Source organism: Scophthalmus maximus, chromosome 13 (genome assembly GCF_022379125.1).
Source record: "Scophthalmus maximus strain ysfricsl-2021 chromosome 13, ASM2237912v1, whole genome shotgun sequence".
Classification (NCBI taxonomy): Eukaryota; Metazoa; Chordata; class Actinopteri; order Pleuronectiformes; family Scophthalmidae; genus Scophthalmus; species Scophthalmus maximus.
In genome coordinates, this window is record NC_061527.1 from 6,410,001 (window position 1) to 6,428,738 (window position 18,738).

General features: G+C 44.9%; 1 protein-coding gene across 2 annotated transcripts in view; it reads left to right on the top strand.

Moving 5' to 3' along the window:
* raver2 (ribonucleoprotein, PTB-binding 2) overlaps positions 1-18,738 on the top strand; it is a 61,810-nt gene that overhangs the window by 5,122 nt on the left and 37,950 nt on the right. For both annotated transcript variants that reach the window (XM_047336717.1, XM_035648483.2), the window contains exon 2: positions 8,518-8,584. In XM_047336717.1, coding sequence (XP_047192673.1) covers positions 8,518-8,584 — 67 coding nt within the window. The remainder of the gene's footprint in view (positions 1-8,517; positions 8,585-18,738) is intronic.

The following is an 18,738-nucleotide window of genomic DNA, read 5'->3' on the forward strand; positions in this document are numbered from 1 at the left end:
GACCAGGTTCACTTTGACAATTCCGTTGCCACTCTAATATCTTCATGGTCTTACTACCAGCATGAACATCTTCACGGAGCGGTACTTGACACTTCTTCCAATTCGCCAGACATTTGAAGTTTGATCTGGAACGGAGGGTTCGTGTGCTGACCGACCTGGGCGACGCTCGGTTCGATACGAATCGGCCTCACGCGTGTTCATCTTCTTTCGGAGGGGACGGAGAGAGGGGACACAATTCAAAGGGGCGGCAAACAAAATACAATCCAGTCACTGTCGGTTACAAACACCTCAGTAATTGGAGAGGTCAGATGAAAATGGCGAGAGTAAGCCGTGCCAAGTTCCCCCCTTTGTTACCCAAGAACAAGAAGCACACAGTGTATGCGGCGAGTGACGACTACAAAAAAAGATGTGGCACTGGTCTCACTTGTGGGAGTTTTATTCTACCCGCAGGGAACAAAAGAAATTGAAAAAAAGGAAATGAAAGACATTATTATTTTATTGACAAAAAAAACCTGTTCAACTGGCTCTCTGGGCTTCTATCAGAAATCATTTACAGTATGTAAATGTAGCGTTTTTAAAACTCAGATGACTGAAGCTTGATATTCTGAGTCAGATGAACGGGAACATTTACTGTATGTACATATATATACACAGTGTAAAGATCGTTATGAAACTGTGGCTGGCTGCCAAAGTCTTCTGTAGGCAATTAATGGGAACCACTTCTATTACAAAGCTAATATGTACATAATATTTCAACACCAAACACTTTGTTTATAAGTCCGGTCCAGAAACGTGAAGCTTTTGATCAATTTTAAGTCGGTAATGATACAAGAAATGTGCAGACGACATCAACTTCCCCACGTCCAGACCGATGACGTGCGTGGTGCTTCCACTGACACGTTGATGTTGCGGAGCACGAATTACTCCGACATTGGGGCTTTTATGTTTTAAGAGCTTCTCTGGCGGTCTCTCCACAAATCTCCCGCCGTGACGTCACCCGTTGAGTTTATCGTTTGGACCAGCGCCATCTTGGTTTTTTTGAAACCAGACGTAGAATTGGAGGTGGGTCTGACTGACCTTCACCTGCAACCATGCACCGATTGGACGGCACCCGCTGTCAATCACGCCGTATCCATGCTCCAATGTTTACTGTGCTTTATGGTCTAATGTACTCTAAGTGAGACCACAATTTATGAAAATAAACATCATGCTGTTTTGGAAGACTTGAAACACAGGTTTTTAAGGCACTTCCGCGTTACCCGGCGTCCATTTTCATGTACAGGGCTGAGGGTTAGTTTTGACGCAATGTCTGCCGGATGGTGGTTGATGATCGAGGAGGGAGTGACTGTTGGCCCCGTCGGGGGAAATAACCTCCAATCTGAGCCCAGTCGCTTCGGGGCCCGAGCCAAGCGGTGACAGGGTGGGTGTGGAAACGAGAGGGAGGTGGGGGTCGTACTGGCTGACAGCGGAGGCCGGTCCTGTCTCGAGGCGAGACACCTGCTCCCCTCAGCCCACTGGTTCCTTCAAATCCTCCAGCTCCGCTATTTGAGACATGTAAACATGGTGAAAATAAAAAAAAAAATGAAATCAACCAAAGCCACAGACAGGGGTTGCCTTGCTGAACAAGCCAACGTGTTGCCCCTCCAGTGTGCGATTTGCAGATTCTGAGGCGAGACGTGCAACGTTGACAACGTTGATCCGGCTTTGTGACTGTCCCCGCTGCCATCATAAAGGCCGAGTAACAATTTCTTATCATTTACTCTTATTATGTGTTCGATGAGAATTTGTACGTCGGAATAAAAGTGCAACATCGCCGCCTTGAACAGGCTGTGTAAAAGTGGCTAAAGAAGATGGAGAGAGAGGAATGAAATACAAAAAAAAAAAAAGAAAAGATGCCTGCACTCGTGAGTATTCATGCTCGCCTGCTTTCAATATGCGAGCGTGAAGGTTTTCCAAGAAGCTCTCCTGGCAGGCATTTGACGGGCCGGTGGTCCGTGCTATGTACAGTATGCTTTGATCCACCTGTCTCTCCCTCTCTTACCCTCCCTCCCTCCCTCCCATTCACGCTCTATCTCTCTGTCTCCGTGTAGATAATTGCAGCTGTTAAAAGATATTTGTTTGAAACCACGAGTGAACGGCAAAATTTTACCACTCGTGTGTTTTAATGTTGGCAAAAGGTTCTGTTTACCACCAGAGTGTGTTTGAGTCCCGAATAGAGATTTGGAGATTACAGTCTCCGCAGATTTGTCAATTTTCTTTACACTTGAGAAGCAGAAATTCATCCGGGTAAAATCCGGGTTTTGTCCTCTACATGTGGTTTTATGAGCAGTGTAACCTGCTGTAGTCTATCAGCACAGTGTATGCCGTTAGGTGTACCCTCCTGCTAGTGGGGCAGCGCTATAACTCTCCGCAGCATATATCCCTCCATCAGTAGGTCAAGGACACAGTGCCGGTAAGGAGGCCATGCAGAGTGTGTGTCCCAGCTGTAGACCGTATCTCTCTCACTCTCACTCATACGCCAAGGCGAGATTATAGCCCAACAGGTAAATTAGGGTCAAAACAAGACCCAGACCCAAACAAAAAGGCGGCGTTCAGGCTGTTTGCCCTTTAATTGTAAGACACCGACAAAAGAAGTTGTGACAAAAGGGGTATGAGCCTTTATTGCATTGAGGTTACAATAATAATCATGCATCGGGAGTGAAAACTTGTTTGATTCTGCCCCCTGGGACAAGTGAAATATAGTGTGCTGAAGGATTTGGTGTGTTTATTTAAAGACACTGTAACCTGGTGGATGCCCTAATGGAGGTCATCTGTTTGGAGGACGGCCTCTTTTCACCATTTACCCAAACCGCTGTCTTTAAAAGTAGATATAGTGTCGTTATCCAACGCACGTCATAAGATGGCTGCTTTTCATGAGCATTAACTGGGCACTAGAACTGTGTTTTGTCCTCGACAGAGCATGCATGTCTGGTTTACAAGACGAAGAACCACCTCTGCCGTCTTGTTCAGTCGTGTTTTTATCAGTTAAGGAACACCACAAAGATTAGATCTTTTCTTTCCAGGACTGATCGCGAGAAGGTCATCCATTCTTCTTATTTCTATTCCTCTTATTACTATTTATTGTATTCAGGGTTGAGTCATACAAAAATATCTCACTGAACAAATACTATAATAAGATACGCTCACAACACCCCTCTCTTTACCTCTTTTCACTGGCTACCTGTCTGTTTTAGAATTTTAGAAAATATTTGAGATTGATCACCTTTGAAGCACTGGTTCTATGAATCTGGGGAGAAAGACTTCGATAACTGACGGGCAGCAAGACGGCTGAGCTCCAGAGATCATTTGTGGAGACTTCGAGAAACTTACTGAAGGAAAACCAGGAATGTTTTAGTGTAGAATCAAAGCCAACCTGTTCAATCTTGGATTCATCCGTCTGGACAATCAGCCTTAAATCTCAGATCTGTGGAGTGTTGCGGTGATGGTTGTCCTTTCTCAACCAGAGATCCTCTGTGGAGCCATTGGGTTCCCGGTGACCTCTGTTTTCAAGGTGCTTCTCCCCTGACTGCTTTGTCCTGGTTGTTCCAAACTTTGTTCCATTCAAGGATTACCGAGGCCGCCGTGCTCTCGGGGACCTTCGATGAAGCCGAAATCTTTCCGAGATCTTTGCCTTGGTACAATCGTGTGTCCGAGCTCTGCAGGTAGTTCCTTCAGCCGCATTGCTTGGTTTGTTGCTCTGATGTGAACCGGATGCCCTGATGTATCGACAGGTTTGCGCCTTTGCCGAGAATGGACAGGTGTGAAGTTGAAGTTCATTCGATTCGGGTGTTGCTAGTGAATTCATGTTCCTTCATGAAGTCTTACCAGGTGTCAGACAAGGCTGCTGTCACATTCCCCATCAAATTCATCTTCTATAAGGCAATTTGCTTCATTTCGCCACACATCCATGCACTGACATTGGCCCTGGGGATATAGGGCTGCTGCTGGGGGACTGACTGGACTTGCTGGAAATGTCAGTCATTTTCAGCTGGAAATGACTCTCAGTGGGAACAAACCAAGGATCCAACTTACCTGTTCTCTTATGCTGTAGAACAGCTTGACGTACTGCAGTGGAACATGCTTTAGAACAGCCTCGAATAGGTAACACATTATCCGACTGGCCTGCTGCTTCTGACCACATACCTCAGTCCAGGTTCTCTCTCTAATCACAGATGGACTTGAGGACTTGTGAGCAGGCAAAACGGCCTGTTTGCTGTCTTTAAAATAAATTGAAGCTGAAGGCGGGTTTGCCTTACTGGCCCTTTACTGAGCCCAGTGGCTCTTCTGAATCACTTGCAAGCATCGCTCAGCTATCACAGCGCTTTTAATTAGAAAGCTGTTGAAATGGCAAAGTGGGAATCTCTCGTTGAACAGCGAGACGGGATGTGGTGGAAGCCAAACATTCAGAAACGTGAAATGTAAAAAAAACGAAAGAAAGAAAGGGAAATTGCTTGAAACAAACAGGAATGTCATAAAGAGCGGCCATGGTGTGCTCAACTGGTAAATTGTTTGGCTGAGACGAGACGCAGGGCGGTTTGGACTCCTAAAAATAGTCCTTAAATGTCTCGCAATGTGCCAGTGCTGCGAGACACAAACCTTCAGCTCAAGCGCAGACCGACCAGCACAGAGCCACACAGTCAGAACAGCAGCGAGCCGAGCAGTGCGACACGGAGGGACGGTTTAACCTTGTCTGAATGTCACCAGCTACTTTACAGTGTCAGAATCCGCACGTACTGTCCACTGCCACCGGCTACAGTAACTCTCATTTAGTTCAAAAAGTCAGGAGCAGGGGCGTTTTTTTTAGTTCCTTCTCCCTGGACTTCATTCTTTTATACTTCCTCCACACTGTGATCTCTAATGAAAATGTTTTATTCGTCTTTTCCCCCTCAAATATAATTTCCAGTATATGAACACAGTAAATTAAGAGAAAAGAAACCTACAAACCCTGAGACAGAGGGATTAGCAGATATAAAGAAAGACAGAGCTTTGGTTGGCAATAACGACTTAAATCACTTTGCTTTAAACCCTCACATGCTGTGATCCACATGGTTTAATCCTTTATGTTCTTACTGTATTTACCCTGTCTCCTAGCTGTGGCAACAGATGTAATATTCTTTATGACATTTCTTGAAAGTCTTCACGACGTACACTGTATTATGAGTCTCGACAAACAAGGATGTAAATTGCAAATTGAATGGTTGTTGGAGGTAAAGAAGCGTGAGTTTAATATAATCCCGTTGAAATATTCTTGGCACAATAACTTAATATATAGTAATTACATAGTTCACGACATGTATTTCTTGGTTATATAAGAAAATACCCCTTAAAAAGCACATACGAATCTAAAGGATATGAATCATCATTGTTTGGTTCTGTTATGAGTTTATGTAATGTACTTTTTTGAATATTGATTAACTGTAAGTTATCCTGAATACATCACCTTGGCCTGTGGGATATTAAGGCATCATTTTATAGACCAAAAATTATTTTTAAAAGAAGAAAAAAAAATTTGATACTTGCAGCTTTAAAAAAAAAATATATTGGCTGTTATATCAGTATTGTTTTTTTTTAAACTCCTCAATATTAATATCAGCATGACTGTGACTGAAATTCCAAACCCGCACAGAGGTCATTTCCTATCCAGATACGATAAATGTCTTTGCAATCATAAATATCTTTTCTCGACCGTGTAAAATGGAGCCATGTTTTTGTCGATATGTATTGCAACAGCATTTGAGGTTAATGGTGTTTTCAATCTGTTTTCGGGAACCGGTCTGTGGCACAATATGCATTGTTTCTGCATTGTTTAGTCCGTAAAATAAAACACCGATTCCGAAATGTCTGTGAAAGGCTCATTTTGAAGCTACTTTTGGAATTGTCACTCAATATATTTTGTCCTTCTGCAAAAACCTTCAGATCAGCATCTGCCTCCAAAATACAGAATCAGTCAGGGGATATTTTTTTTTACTGCAGTGGTAGACTCATTTGTCAGGTTGTTAGTTGTCTGGAGCTAATGTGTCTGGCTACAGACAAATGACGATGCAGACAACGACATCTTTTGCATTGTTTGCTTTCAGCTCTCCTTCATCCCTTTCAGACTCATCTGCTTCTAATCCTCCGCTGTCCGTAGCAGGATGGATGGATGGATGGATGGATGGATGGATGGATGGATGGATGGTGAAATCGTGAAAAAAAAAACAATATTTCTTTTCTCCTTCTCGCTCTTCCTCTGCGTTTTCCCTCTCAGCCATTGCGGCTCGCTCTGCTCTGATTTTTTTTAAGGGCGCGCGAGTTGACCTTCTGTGTGGGCTGCCTCGCATGGCCCTCACTGATAGGGAACATGCCTGCTCACTGTGTACATGAGTGGGCGGGAGGACGGTTAGAGGGACGGAAAAAAGAGAAAGGGAAAAAAAAAGTGGGGATGGGAATGGAAATGTGACGATCACATGACCTGCTGAAAATGTCCACTTTGCCCTCGCATGCAGACGCATCACAGTAACACAAAGCTCATTTGTTTTCATCTTTGAATGGAACGCGCGCAAAAGAAACAAGGGCAACATTAGCCAGCGGTGAATAAAAGCACTGAACGTGGTCAACATCGGCTGAAATCACAGAGGAAGACAAACAATATCCCCACATTCAATTCATTCCTTTGCCCCAGCCCTGCGCTCTTACTGACGTCATTTCAATTTGAAACAAAACTGAAGAGCAACATATGGACGGGGGAAATTGATGAAACGAAGGCCACATCAATGCTAATATGTTTTAGTTTTTACCGTCCAGCTCCTAATCCGAATTCATCTCTGTCCGTACTAACACGCCTGAATATCACGTGACCATTCAAGTTAACTGGGCAGTTTTATTATTTGTGTATCGGTGTCAGTTTCATGGATTCAGAAAATACTAAGTGAGAGCAGGGATTTTTATCCTTTAAGTATCAGTGCAACTGTTACTGTTGAAAAAAAAATTATTAAGGTGAGTTTGTGAAATGAGATGAACCTGGAACGATGAGAAAACATTGTAATGCCTCATCAGAAGAGCACGGTGCGGCAGGAATATAGATGGAATGGTTTCAGACGAGGTTAGACACTGAATAAATGTCTGTGACTAATACGAGTGGCGGTCCGGGGGATGTGACGGTCTCTGAGTTATCGGAGGAGGTGATACGGTATCATAGCCCCGCGGTAGGCGATGATGATGCCGCACAGCGAAGTGCATGAAGACCCTGGGGCGGCTGCTGGAGTGAGAATTTCCCCCTAACAACCGCTATAACGTATAATAATCAAAAATATTGCAGTGCAAAAACACATTTTAAAGATAAAGTTCATATTCACAAACATCCAATTTGTTTGCCCCTGAGGCATTATGATCTCAGGTCAAAGTGGTATTTGGCCTTTTTTTCCTTGTGAAGAACGTCGGGACGTGCACGATGCAGCAAAACTGGCGAATGAACAAAGGAACAAATTCTCTCAAGCGACTCGTACGCGCGCCGCATTAAAAAACCCAATCCGCTCCAACGTGTGGCTCTTGACGATGAAGGAGAGAATCTCAGTCACCGCGGGATTCCTCGCTCTCGGTGAATCCCCTGTGGTGTGCGTCCGTGCATGAAAACAGTTTGAAAGTCCCGCCGGGTGTGCGTCATGCGCCGTGGACCGGCCATTGCACGGCGTCTCTGGTGGCACCCGGCAATAATTGCTTCATGGTGAAGTGGTCTTTTTTACGCTGTCAGATTTTAGACGGATGCTCGCGGGTTGATTTTTTTTGCGCCTTTGGTTCTTTGTTGCTGTTTTCGACGTGGAACTATTTGTGTTCTTGGGACAGGTTCGACTTTGGGCCGGACTGGACGAGGTTCCTCGTTCATCGCTGGAGCATGTGTGAAAAAAAAAAATTTGAAAAAGAAAGCAACCCTTGATGCCGAACCCTGAACAGCTTGTGCTGTTTGTCATTGACTTGTGTGGCGTGCAGACTCCAGAGAGAATCCATCAGGAAGGCACCGAGGCTAACGGAGGGTTGGGGAGAGCAGTGGAGTTCATAACGCACAGTGACAGGGTGTGAGGTTCACTTGCTGTGCAATTGTATCTCCCCCCCTTCCTGTCTCAGTTCATCACATACTGTCACCGAGGAGACGAGCACAAGTCCAGGAGAGTGGACTCTGCTCTTCTTTAAGAAAAATGAGCAGAAATAAAATGAGACTCATGACCTATACATATGCAGCAGTGTGTTTGCATTGTCGTGCTCGGTGGTGGGCCACAGGAAGCTTTAGGAAAAAAATGAAAAGTTATCACGGTGAATCCGAGTTGATAATTGATTTGAATGAACAAATGCTGGATTAGTTGATCGATAAAAAGGACTGTGGGTTGCAGCCCTCAAGTTGAAAGTCTTTATGTCATCTCATATTTCATATGATAATTTGTGACATACAAGTGCTTGAACGCACACTAAACGTTTGAATGTCTCTCTTCCTCCGTCTCTTTACAGGAAGTCCACGAGATTCTGAAAGAATACGAACTGAAGTACTGCTTCGTCGACCGCAACAAGGGCACAGGTACAACTCGCACACAACAAGACACGCGGACATAATCACACACACTCGCACTTCTATGCTTGTGAGGACCCTGAGTGACATAATCCATTACCTAGCCGACTAGAATGACATTCAGTAGAGCGCGTACCTCCGCCTGGACATGAATGTTCCTTTGAATTCAATCAAGCCGCACAACATTGCTCTATTCCTTGGGGAATCTGTGAACATTTCACCCAATCTTGCAATGTTAAAGAAAGAGAAACATATTCCTGGATCCCCCCCTCTTCCAGAACCACGACCGAAATGTAATGTTTTCTTTCTTGGTAAATGTTCCATCCTTCCTGGAAATCAGTTTGGTAGTTTTTGGTGTAATCCTGATGACAAACCAACCGACCAACCAACCAACACACAAACAAACGGACAGGGGCTACAGTAAAACATATCCTCCTTGGCGTAGGTAATAACCTTAACCAACCAAACATAATTTCTAAATTGAGGTCTCATCTCTTGAACAGCTCTTTGAAGGGTGAGAGAGAGCCTTGGTCCTCACAAAGATGGATGTGTAGGAGCACACACACGCATAAACACCAATGTAGGTTTCCTCAAATGTGCCTGAAGATGATCATGCCATATTTGTATTTACAGTTAAATGGAAAGCAGTGCAGTATTGATGACTACGCGATTACTGTACAGGATTAGATAAATGTACTATAGAAAGAATGGAGTGGTGAGGCTGGTGGATGATGGGAATACTCTTGACTCTCAGTTTTTTAAATGTATTCAGTATATTTTTAAGTACTGTTGTACTTGCAGTTTGTTTTTTAGTACAGCAGTGGTGGATGTAACTGGTTCAGCTTTAACTTTACGTTTAGGTCTATACAAGGACATGGGGCAGTCAAGTACCCCCCCCCCCCAGTTCTAATCCTGCAGGAAAATTCCTGTCAACATAACTTTTCATTTTTAAGTGTTTTTTTCTATCCGTCTCACTCACACACACACTCACGCACGCACGCACGCACGCACGCACGCACACACACACACGCCCACACACACACACACACACGCACTCTCTAACCCTAACCTAAACCCAATTCTAACCCAAACTCTAAAACCAAGTCTTAACCCTTGGAGTCGTGATGACCGGCCTAAATGTCCTCACAATGCAGGCTTTTAACCAAAATTGGCCCCCACAACTAGAGAAAGACAAGTACACTCACACACACACACACACACACACACACTCTGCAGGCCCCTCCTGGCCCCGAGAGCGCGTCCCTTTCCAGGGAAATCTCGCACGGTGCCTATATTTAGTCGGTGCAGACAGCCAAGCACCTGAAACGTAACGCTGCTCCAAAGTCGGCGGGTGCTGTAAACAGCTGAGAAATCAAAGCAGCAGCCCGTCCAAAAGGTTAATGCTCTTTTAAGAGCAAACGAGAGCCATGGTGAAATGCGGCGGCCCTCGCCGGGCCAGCAGGCCGCCGCTCCGTGCTAATTAGGGCTGCTGCGGCAGCGCGGGTGTCGAGCTCTGATGCACAGACGTGAGCGGAGTGGGAGGAGAATCCAGGGTCGTGATCTTCAGAGGCTGTTTAAGATAAAAAAGTTTTTATATTTCCCCAAGAAATTCATAGCGGTGGCAACGCCACTTTGCTCTCCGTTCCTTGCCTTTTCCATCTCTTTTCGTTCCGTCTCCTATCTCTTTCTAATCCGCTGCTGCACAGTCGCCATCACCGTTATGGTCTCTGTTGGATATTATTTCACTCTCCCTCTTTTTTTCTTTTTAATTATTTTGAGGAAATTTCTTTTTTTTTTTTACCCCTGGCAATTCAAAGTGGACAGAATATAAAATGAAAATGATCCCTGTATTGCTGTTTCTCCTCCGTGTTATCCAGTTCCTCCTCCTCCTATAGAATCAAATTGGAACAATCCACACCTTCCCTTCAAGATGAAACGTAAAGGCGGCGAGATACGAAAGCTCCCCGCTCTTGTTTCAGAGCAGACACACCTGCCTGCTGCAGTTATGTCAATCCTCAACATCATCCCTGATCAAATTCATGATGATATTACCTGAAAAAGAAAAAACATATCTCTTCGACGACGTGTGTAAATACCTCTCCATCCTAATTCAAAGAGCTAATGTTGACAGACGCTGCTACACCAGGTTGTCAGACTGATGAAAGTAGTCCTTCAAGTGACTGGAGACACCGACAGAGACAGTGATGGTGGTGACATCATCAAAGGGTGGTCTCGAGCATGGTTGCCATGGTAGCGACAAGTGCAGTTTACATTGTCTGTCAGTCAGTCGGTTCCTCAGCAATGCACGTGCTATGTTTGCAGTTGTTAAATGAAATAAAGATGTAGGAGGAGAATCACGTCTACCGGGACGCTCTCCTCCTCCTCCTCCTCCTCCTCCTCCTCCTCCTCCGGTCAAAGATGAGGCCAGATCCCTTTGCACGAGAACGCGAACCCGCAACACAGCATGTTGTGTTGATGTTGGGACCGGTGCGGTTCAGGTTTCTTGACTCTTACTTTGGAGAGCATATTCAAATGGAATATGTTGTGGTCTTAACTTTTACTTGAGCTCTAACTTGCAATAAAATGTCAAATGAACCTTGGACACTAGCCACGGTTGATCGTGAATCCATTGCACCGTATTTGGGATTTGTTCTCTTTTAAGTGGGTCAACTCTGCCGTCAGTTTTTTTTTCTGTTTCGACGACGTGGACGGTTTAAACCTTGTGACACTGCTCATTGACTCTTTTCACACTATTGAGATTAGTATAAATGGCTAAGATTAGGATGCAGCCTCGGCGGCGAGGGTCAACACTGTTCCGCCGATCCGGTATAAGTGGGCGCCTGCATGTGTGTGTGTGTGTGTGTGTGTGTGTGTGTGTGTGTGTGTTTGTACACGTGTGGTCAGAGATTCCTGACTGCTCCAGTTAGAGGTGTGGAAGAATGTTTTCAAGCTTCTGTAGCTGAAACTTGTGTGTGTGTGTGTGTGTGTGTGTGTGTGCTGGCGCTGATTAAATATTTTGCCATGATCTTCTAACCCCCCCTGGCTCGTCGCGTCCATCCAACCTCAGCTCCTGTGGTTTCATATTTGGTGTGTGTTTGTGCTGATGTACACATGCTTCCACGTTTCAATCTTAAAGAATGAACAGCTGTTGTCGGAAGAGTAGTGTTGGTTTGTTTGTGTCTTAAGTGTGTGTGTGTGTGTGTGTGTGTGTGTGTGTGTGTGTGTGACATGTCGGTCGACTTGAACTCACCGGCTCTATTGGATCAGCTTTCATAGCAGCTGGATAACCTCACCCCGACCAAGTGTTTACAGTCTGACTCACCCTCGTCGTCCTCTCTCCTTCTGTCCCTTTCGCCTTTCCTTGTCTTCCTTGAACAAGATGTTCTGTTTCTTTTCTGTCCGTGACACCGCGCGGCAGTGTCAAATGTTGTAGTGTTGCACTTCGTGCATTTGGATTGGATCCGAACCCGGGTTCATTTTGGCTTCACATTGCAATTTAGGGAACGCGCTACCTCTGAATTTTGTATGACGCGCGTACGCCCTGTCGTGGCGTGATGTCCATTCGGCTTGAAATGCATGAACTAGTCGATTTCGTTTCCACTCTTTCACTATTACGGTTTCACTACCAGCATCACCAACCTCAGGCGCAACACTCGACACTATTCCTAACGATTCCAAATGAGCGTCCTCATCGTTCAGACTTTTTGCCGTCGGAGGCAGAGAATGCCGGCCGCATGTCGTACCACGGCTCATTTTGCCTCTCTTTCACTTCTTTTTTCTTCTTCTGTTGTTTAATGTTATTTCAACTTCCTGCAATTGTTCTCAAAGTTCCAACTAGCCAAAGAAAAAAAAGGGTTTTCACTCTGCAAACGAACCGAACCGTGGCTCCGTTTGATCCGGACCGAGACCACACCTTTTGTTTGGACTGCATTGTTAGCCCGGTGGTCCAGACCACGGTCCGCGAAACACCAGTTGTTATGGTTCCGAAAACAAACGGACAAGTCTGAAGGTTCGGACCGAGCAAGGAAGGTGTGGAAGCATTCTTTCAACTTTCAGCGGACTTTCCATTGTTTTCACCAAAAAGGAGAAGTTGCCAGCATTGTGCATAGAGATCCATAGTTTGTGCATGTGTCTCAGGATTTTGAATACATGGACTCAAGTCATATCGTTCTGTCAACTCGAGACAAAAAAATGTGATCACAGGTGCTAAGCGAATAGAACGGTTAACAAGTGTGAATTTCACATGATTATTGTTATGTCGCTTTCATGTGTCAAAGGACCCACGACGAGTGATGCGTACAAACTGCTCTCGCGGTCTTGTGTGGTGCGGTCCGCACCATTTCTTTGTTTTGGTGATTTACGGAGCCTGGGCTGCGTCGCAAACCCCCGATTTTTTCCCCCAACGCACACACACACAAAAGCGACAACTACCGGACGGTGGGGAAATATTCGCAGATTTTTACAAAACGTGTATTCCTTTAGAATCGCTTACTTCTCCTTTAATATTAAGAATCAGCTTCAGCCGCAGACAGTAAATCTGTTCATGTGTCCTGGAGGACGAATCCGGCTCTGATGTGGTTCGTTCAGCCTCAACAAGGGAGGTGATCAACAGGTTTGAATTGGAAGACATGTTTTACATTTTTTTCATTTTTTAATGATGTGGAATTATTTGCCTGCAAATCATTCTGCTTTGGCTGATAATCTTTCTTCAAAATGAAGCTGAGAACACTTGAAGAATTTACACCGCCTCCATTGAACTTCACAGATTATTTCCTTTATCGGGAAAATATTGGGCCATGTTGCGCGTTTTGTCACAGCGATGCATACCACCACAGCTGCTATCAGTCAAATTGGCTTAAAATATGAAATTGGTTTCATACACCGCTCGGCTTGTTGTTGTCAGCCCCCAGGCGCTGTAATAAATGCACAAATGAGAAATGAATCACGTGAAGGAAATGGAAGTTCCCTTTGTGAACTCTGTTTTAATGATTTTCTCACAAAGTTGGCCCGACATGTTTTTTAAAAAAAAATTGTCATTCATGGAGTTTTATAATCCCAGTCTCAATATTCGATGTGCGATTAATCAATAAAATCCCATATCAGGTGAAAGCATTTGTGGGCGATGAGCAAAAAAATGGGCTAAAACGAAAAAGAGACGACGTGTCCCCATGTAGGTTGTGAGCTACATTCAGACCTCCAACGTTCAGGGACTGTTGTACAGACATCTGTGTTCACCGGCTCGTCCACAGTCTCCAGTAATTCTGTGGTATTTGAGAAACCCATGTGGGTCAGGCTCTGCTGTCGAGGAGGTATAGATCAGCGAGGGCGTCGTTCCTCCAGGGAAAAGAAAAGATTAAAAGAAAACAATTGGTGTGAAAGGCAGACGTATTCCCAGAGTTGAGTGTGTCACAGATGCAGACACACAAACGCAGTCACGCCTGGCATGCACATTTTCCTTTTTCCCCCCCCGTGCTCAGTTGGTCTCTTGGGAGTGTGAGAGACTTTTGTTTTTGGTTTTGCACGTGTGTTTGTGTAATTGAAGTCCTTTCAGTGGTGATACTGAGAGGACTGGACTGTTGCTTTCACACGTTTCATTTTCAACACGCGTTTCATTTTCACTTTATGTATGCGTGCGTGTGTGCAAGTGACCCTGTTGCGTTTACTCTGTATGAACGTGCACATACATGGAATTGTTATGCCAGAAACAGAAAACACAACTACAGGTACTTATCTTACTATTTAGGTTTTATTTGTGTCCATCTTTCCTGTCAGTTATGAACACTAATGCAGCTTTATGACAGAGCCATGGTTTTCCATATCCTTGTTTCTTTATTAGGGAGAGGGTGGCTTTTTCTTTTTTTTTTCTTCATGTAGGTTTATGCCTTATTGCCTCTGTGTAGCACTTTGTCACGCTGAGCCCCAGAAAGGTGCTTTATATATAAAAGCGTACTTTCTTACTTACATGTCTTTGTGCTGCAGCTTGTTGTTACTTGTGTAGCTGATCATCGATCCATCCATCCATCCATCGTCTATGACGCTTCATTCTTTAAGGGTCACAGGGGCCAGGGGCCAATCCCATGTGACATTGGGCAAGAGGAGAGGTGCACCCTGGACAGGTCGCCATCCAATCACAGGACAGATATACAGAGACAAACAACCATTCACACCTATGGTCAATTAAGATTCTCAGGTAAATTTAACCAATCCAACCCCTAACCCCAATCTGCATGTCTTTGGACTGTGGAAGGACCAAAAACCCTCTTGCTGTGAGGCGACAGCGCAAACCACTGATCCACCATGCCGCCCTTAGCTGATATACACCGGTTTATGTTTAATGATCCAATATTGGCCGTTGCATTGGCAAGTTGGTGAGGAGCTTTAGTTAGGTTGTCTCTTGAAAACATGTACCACACCTCCTCTGCACCTGAGAAGATGCTGCCAACCTGCAGTCGCCTTATTGAGATTCAGCTTTGCGACAGTGTTTGCAAGTGCAATTAAATGATTGGAGTGTTAGTCCTTCAGCGTGACGTGCATGTACCAGGCCGCTCCTCGGCCGTAGGTGTTTATCACACCAAAGAGAGTTTATTTTCTGGAAGCGTTAGAAATTGACCCTCGTGGCACTTTGCTCCTCGTACACAAATGTTCCCCCGCGTTCGCTCCAATTGAATTAACCGGCTGCAGCAAAAGAGATTACGCTGATAAACTGCCGTCCTCTGTCCGTCATTATGTGTTTCTCCCGAGGTGCGTTGCCTCCACCGTCAGCGTGGCAACTGGTTAGTGTGGAAGCTCTTTTTTTGTCTGGCTCGTCCCTCGACCTCTGCTCTAATTGAAATGTGCTGCTCGGCACAGCTTTGGCGTGCGCCTGCACCTCATGACCATATCAGTTCACTGCGCCGGCCTCCGCTGTTGGACTTATTAGGTCATACAGATGGGAGTGTTTATGTGTCGGTCTGTCAGTGCGTCCTGCAGTGCACGTATCTGTGTTGATGTGTGTGTGTTGAAGCGGGTCGTGTGCGTGCGTGCGTGCATGTGTGTGTGCACATATCTCGGTGTCTCAGCTTTGCTTCGGGCTGTTGCTTCAGCTCCTCGGCTAATGATGATTTTTCCTTCGACACCGAGCCTCCCAGCACGAAAACAACGCGCGCAGGCCGAGTTCCCTCTACCTCTGTTCCCTTCTCTTTTGTCCGACCTGCCCTCCTTTTCTTTTCATTGATTTTTTCAAACCAAAGGACTCCTATTGCCGAAGTATTTCCCCTGAAGGACTCTGATCCTCTCGTCGTTCATCGATCTGTGCCTCCTCCCCTCGTCTTACTGCTTCCAGCCTCTCAACCGGTCCCTCCTTCCCTTGCTTCTCTCCTCCCTCGCGTCCTTTCCTCGTCATTAGCAAATGCAGGAGGAAGCCTTCCCAGCAGCTCGTTAGCTGTCCCAATGGCCCGCATTCAAAAGAAGTTAAGCATCCGTCATTATCAGTCTCCGTGCTCATGGTAGTACCTGGTGAGGCTGCCAGCGCTGGATGAAATGTCAATGTCAGATTATGAGTTGGCATTTAACAAAAATAATATTAAAAAAACAATCTGATTCAGCAGGTTCTTTTTTGAGGCTTCACATCCAAATGTTTCATTCCACTTGTTGACAGAACGATGGTGTGTTTGACATTAAAGGGGCCTGTTCACTGTGCATTCATCATTTTGAATTCATTCGATTTCTCCCTTGGTTTTTGTCAGAACAGACGGGAACAAGATCCATGATCAGATTCATATTCTGGTGAGAGATTCTGTCTTACATGATCCATCTCCACCGCCAGCCAATTTCAATGACAGTTGGCGGCGATCTGTGTCATCAGTAGTGTTGGTCATCTATTTGGGGTTTTTTCGATTACCGGTGCTAGATTGATACTTTTAAGTCAGTGCCAGTAAATGGTGCCAGAGACGATTCTCAAATCGACGGTCGTCAATTTCGCAAATTTAAATGACAAGTTCACATAATAAGTAAAACCTAACCCAACTACAATAATTCAACACTAAATCAGTGTTTCAGTGCGCCATTCAACAAAATACTTGTGTTCTTTATGTTGCCTGTAGGCAGGGCAACTATTCCAGTGAATAGCTCACTGTTGAAATCTGTGTTGATGGAGATACCCAACCCCAGTCATCAGTGCTTATCAACAAATAGTATTTTATATCCACAACTCATTCGAGGTCACAGACAAGGAGAGAAAGTGTAGTTTCACTATAATGCTCCACTATGTCAAATCTTGTTGATCCGAAAACTATTCAAAATTTTGGTCAGGCAGAAAGTTAACTCTTTGGGGCAGAGTTAACTTTTTTTAAAATATTGAATATTATATAAAAAAAAAGTTCAGACTTGAACGCAGTTCTGAGTCGAAAACCCCCTGCCAGAGAGTCAGAGTGGCAGACAGGCAGCTCGACAGGCAGGCGGATGCACACATGTACATGCGTGCCCCCACAGACACAGGGCGCACAGAGCTGCCCGCCCGCCTGTCAGGAATCCGCGGCGGCCAAACAAGCGGCCGCGGCGAGCCAGCCGCTTCCACATGACGTACCCCCAGTCAGGAGGTATGTGCGCTAATTCGGCAGCGCTGCGGAACCAGGGATCTGGACATACAATGGCGAGGGGTTATCCTGGGAATCCCTGCGTTTCAATGGAGGCCTTTGTGCCCGTCTCTGCACCGTCCAGTAGAGGAGACGACGTATGCCGGCGGAAAAAAAAGTTCAATGACCCGTCGCTCTGTGTGTGACAGTTTGGACAAAAACGCACAAACTGGGAAACGATTATAGTCTTAATGACTTGTGCTGCAGTCACAGAAGTAACTCCATCCATCATTTGTTCTTTGAAAACTCACAATGGAAAACTGTTCTTTGTTCCTTATTTTACTCCCGCGTTCTTTGCATCAATAAGCTCTTCCCCTTGCCGTAGTTGTTTTCACCGCCTAGAAAAGATTCATAATCGTCTTTGGGTTGTTGTTGTTGTTGGTTTGTGCTTTTTCTATTCTGCTCGGAAATTCACGCCGCCGAATGGAAGGGTGATTAGCTCTGCGAGTTATTTGCGACGTCTGGAAGGGTGCGTGTAGTTTAGACGTCGGAGACGTCAAGATGACAGACGGAGAAATGGCTGTGGTTTCGCTGCCTGGGGTTTCTGCAAATGTCTGAATTGCATTAAGCTCATTACATGTTTCACTATGGTTCTGTATTGTTCTGTTCATCTATATATCTATATACATATTAAATATTTAAGTGTTTATCAGACACGCTCCATTTTTTTGCCGGTGGATTCACTTAGAATCACTCACTTTTATTCATGAATTTTCGCCCTGACTGTGCTTCTCTCGATGCCTTTTGTCAAAGCTCATGCGAACAAATATTAATTTGTGGACAGCTTTCAAAAAGGTGGACAAAAAAAGCTGAAGCTCGGCTGTGAGCCATTGTTTGTAAACCCCAGCTCTGTAAAACGGTGAAAATTCAACTCGGAGAACAGAGGATGACAATATTCTCCTCATTTTTATGGCTCCTAAACATAAATGTGCTAAAAGTAAAGGTTGTTTTTCCTTGCAACACATTCACGTTTACCATTTCTTAAACCTATGACCTGAAAATTGGATTGTACATGAATCAGTCGGCAGAATCAGAATCAGAAGCAGTGAAAAGCAAACCATGCCCAAGCCAAGACGTCATAGAATGGGTACCCACGCTCCATGCTTCGTGAGATTTGAGGCGGGTTCACAGTTTCTCTCAGAGGATGTTTGTTTACCACCTCCCACCAGAAAAACAACAAAAAAAAAAACAGCCTCGCAGTGTGAGCATGTACCAAAACCGTATCCTCGCATGTTCCTGCGTGATCATGTCTGTTCATGTCGACGTCCGTAATCGACAAAGCTGAAGATTTTACATGAGCAGCGAGACCACTTTGAGAGCAATTATTCAAATGATGTCATTTAGCAGCTGAAGTTGATCATTTGAGTAAAACCTTTGTGTGTGTGCGTGTGTGTGTGTGTGTGTGTGTGTGTGTGTGTGTGTGTGTGTGTGTGTGTTCTCATACGACGACACCACAATACCTAACACAGTCATTAGGATACTACACACTCCTTTTTTCTAATTTCCACTTTTTTTTTTCCATCTCTCCATCTTCCTCTCTTGAGTGACAGA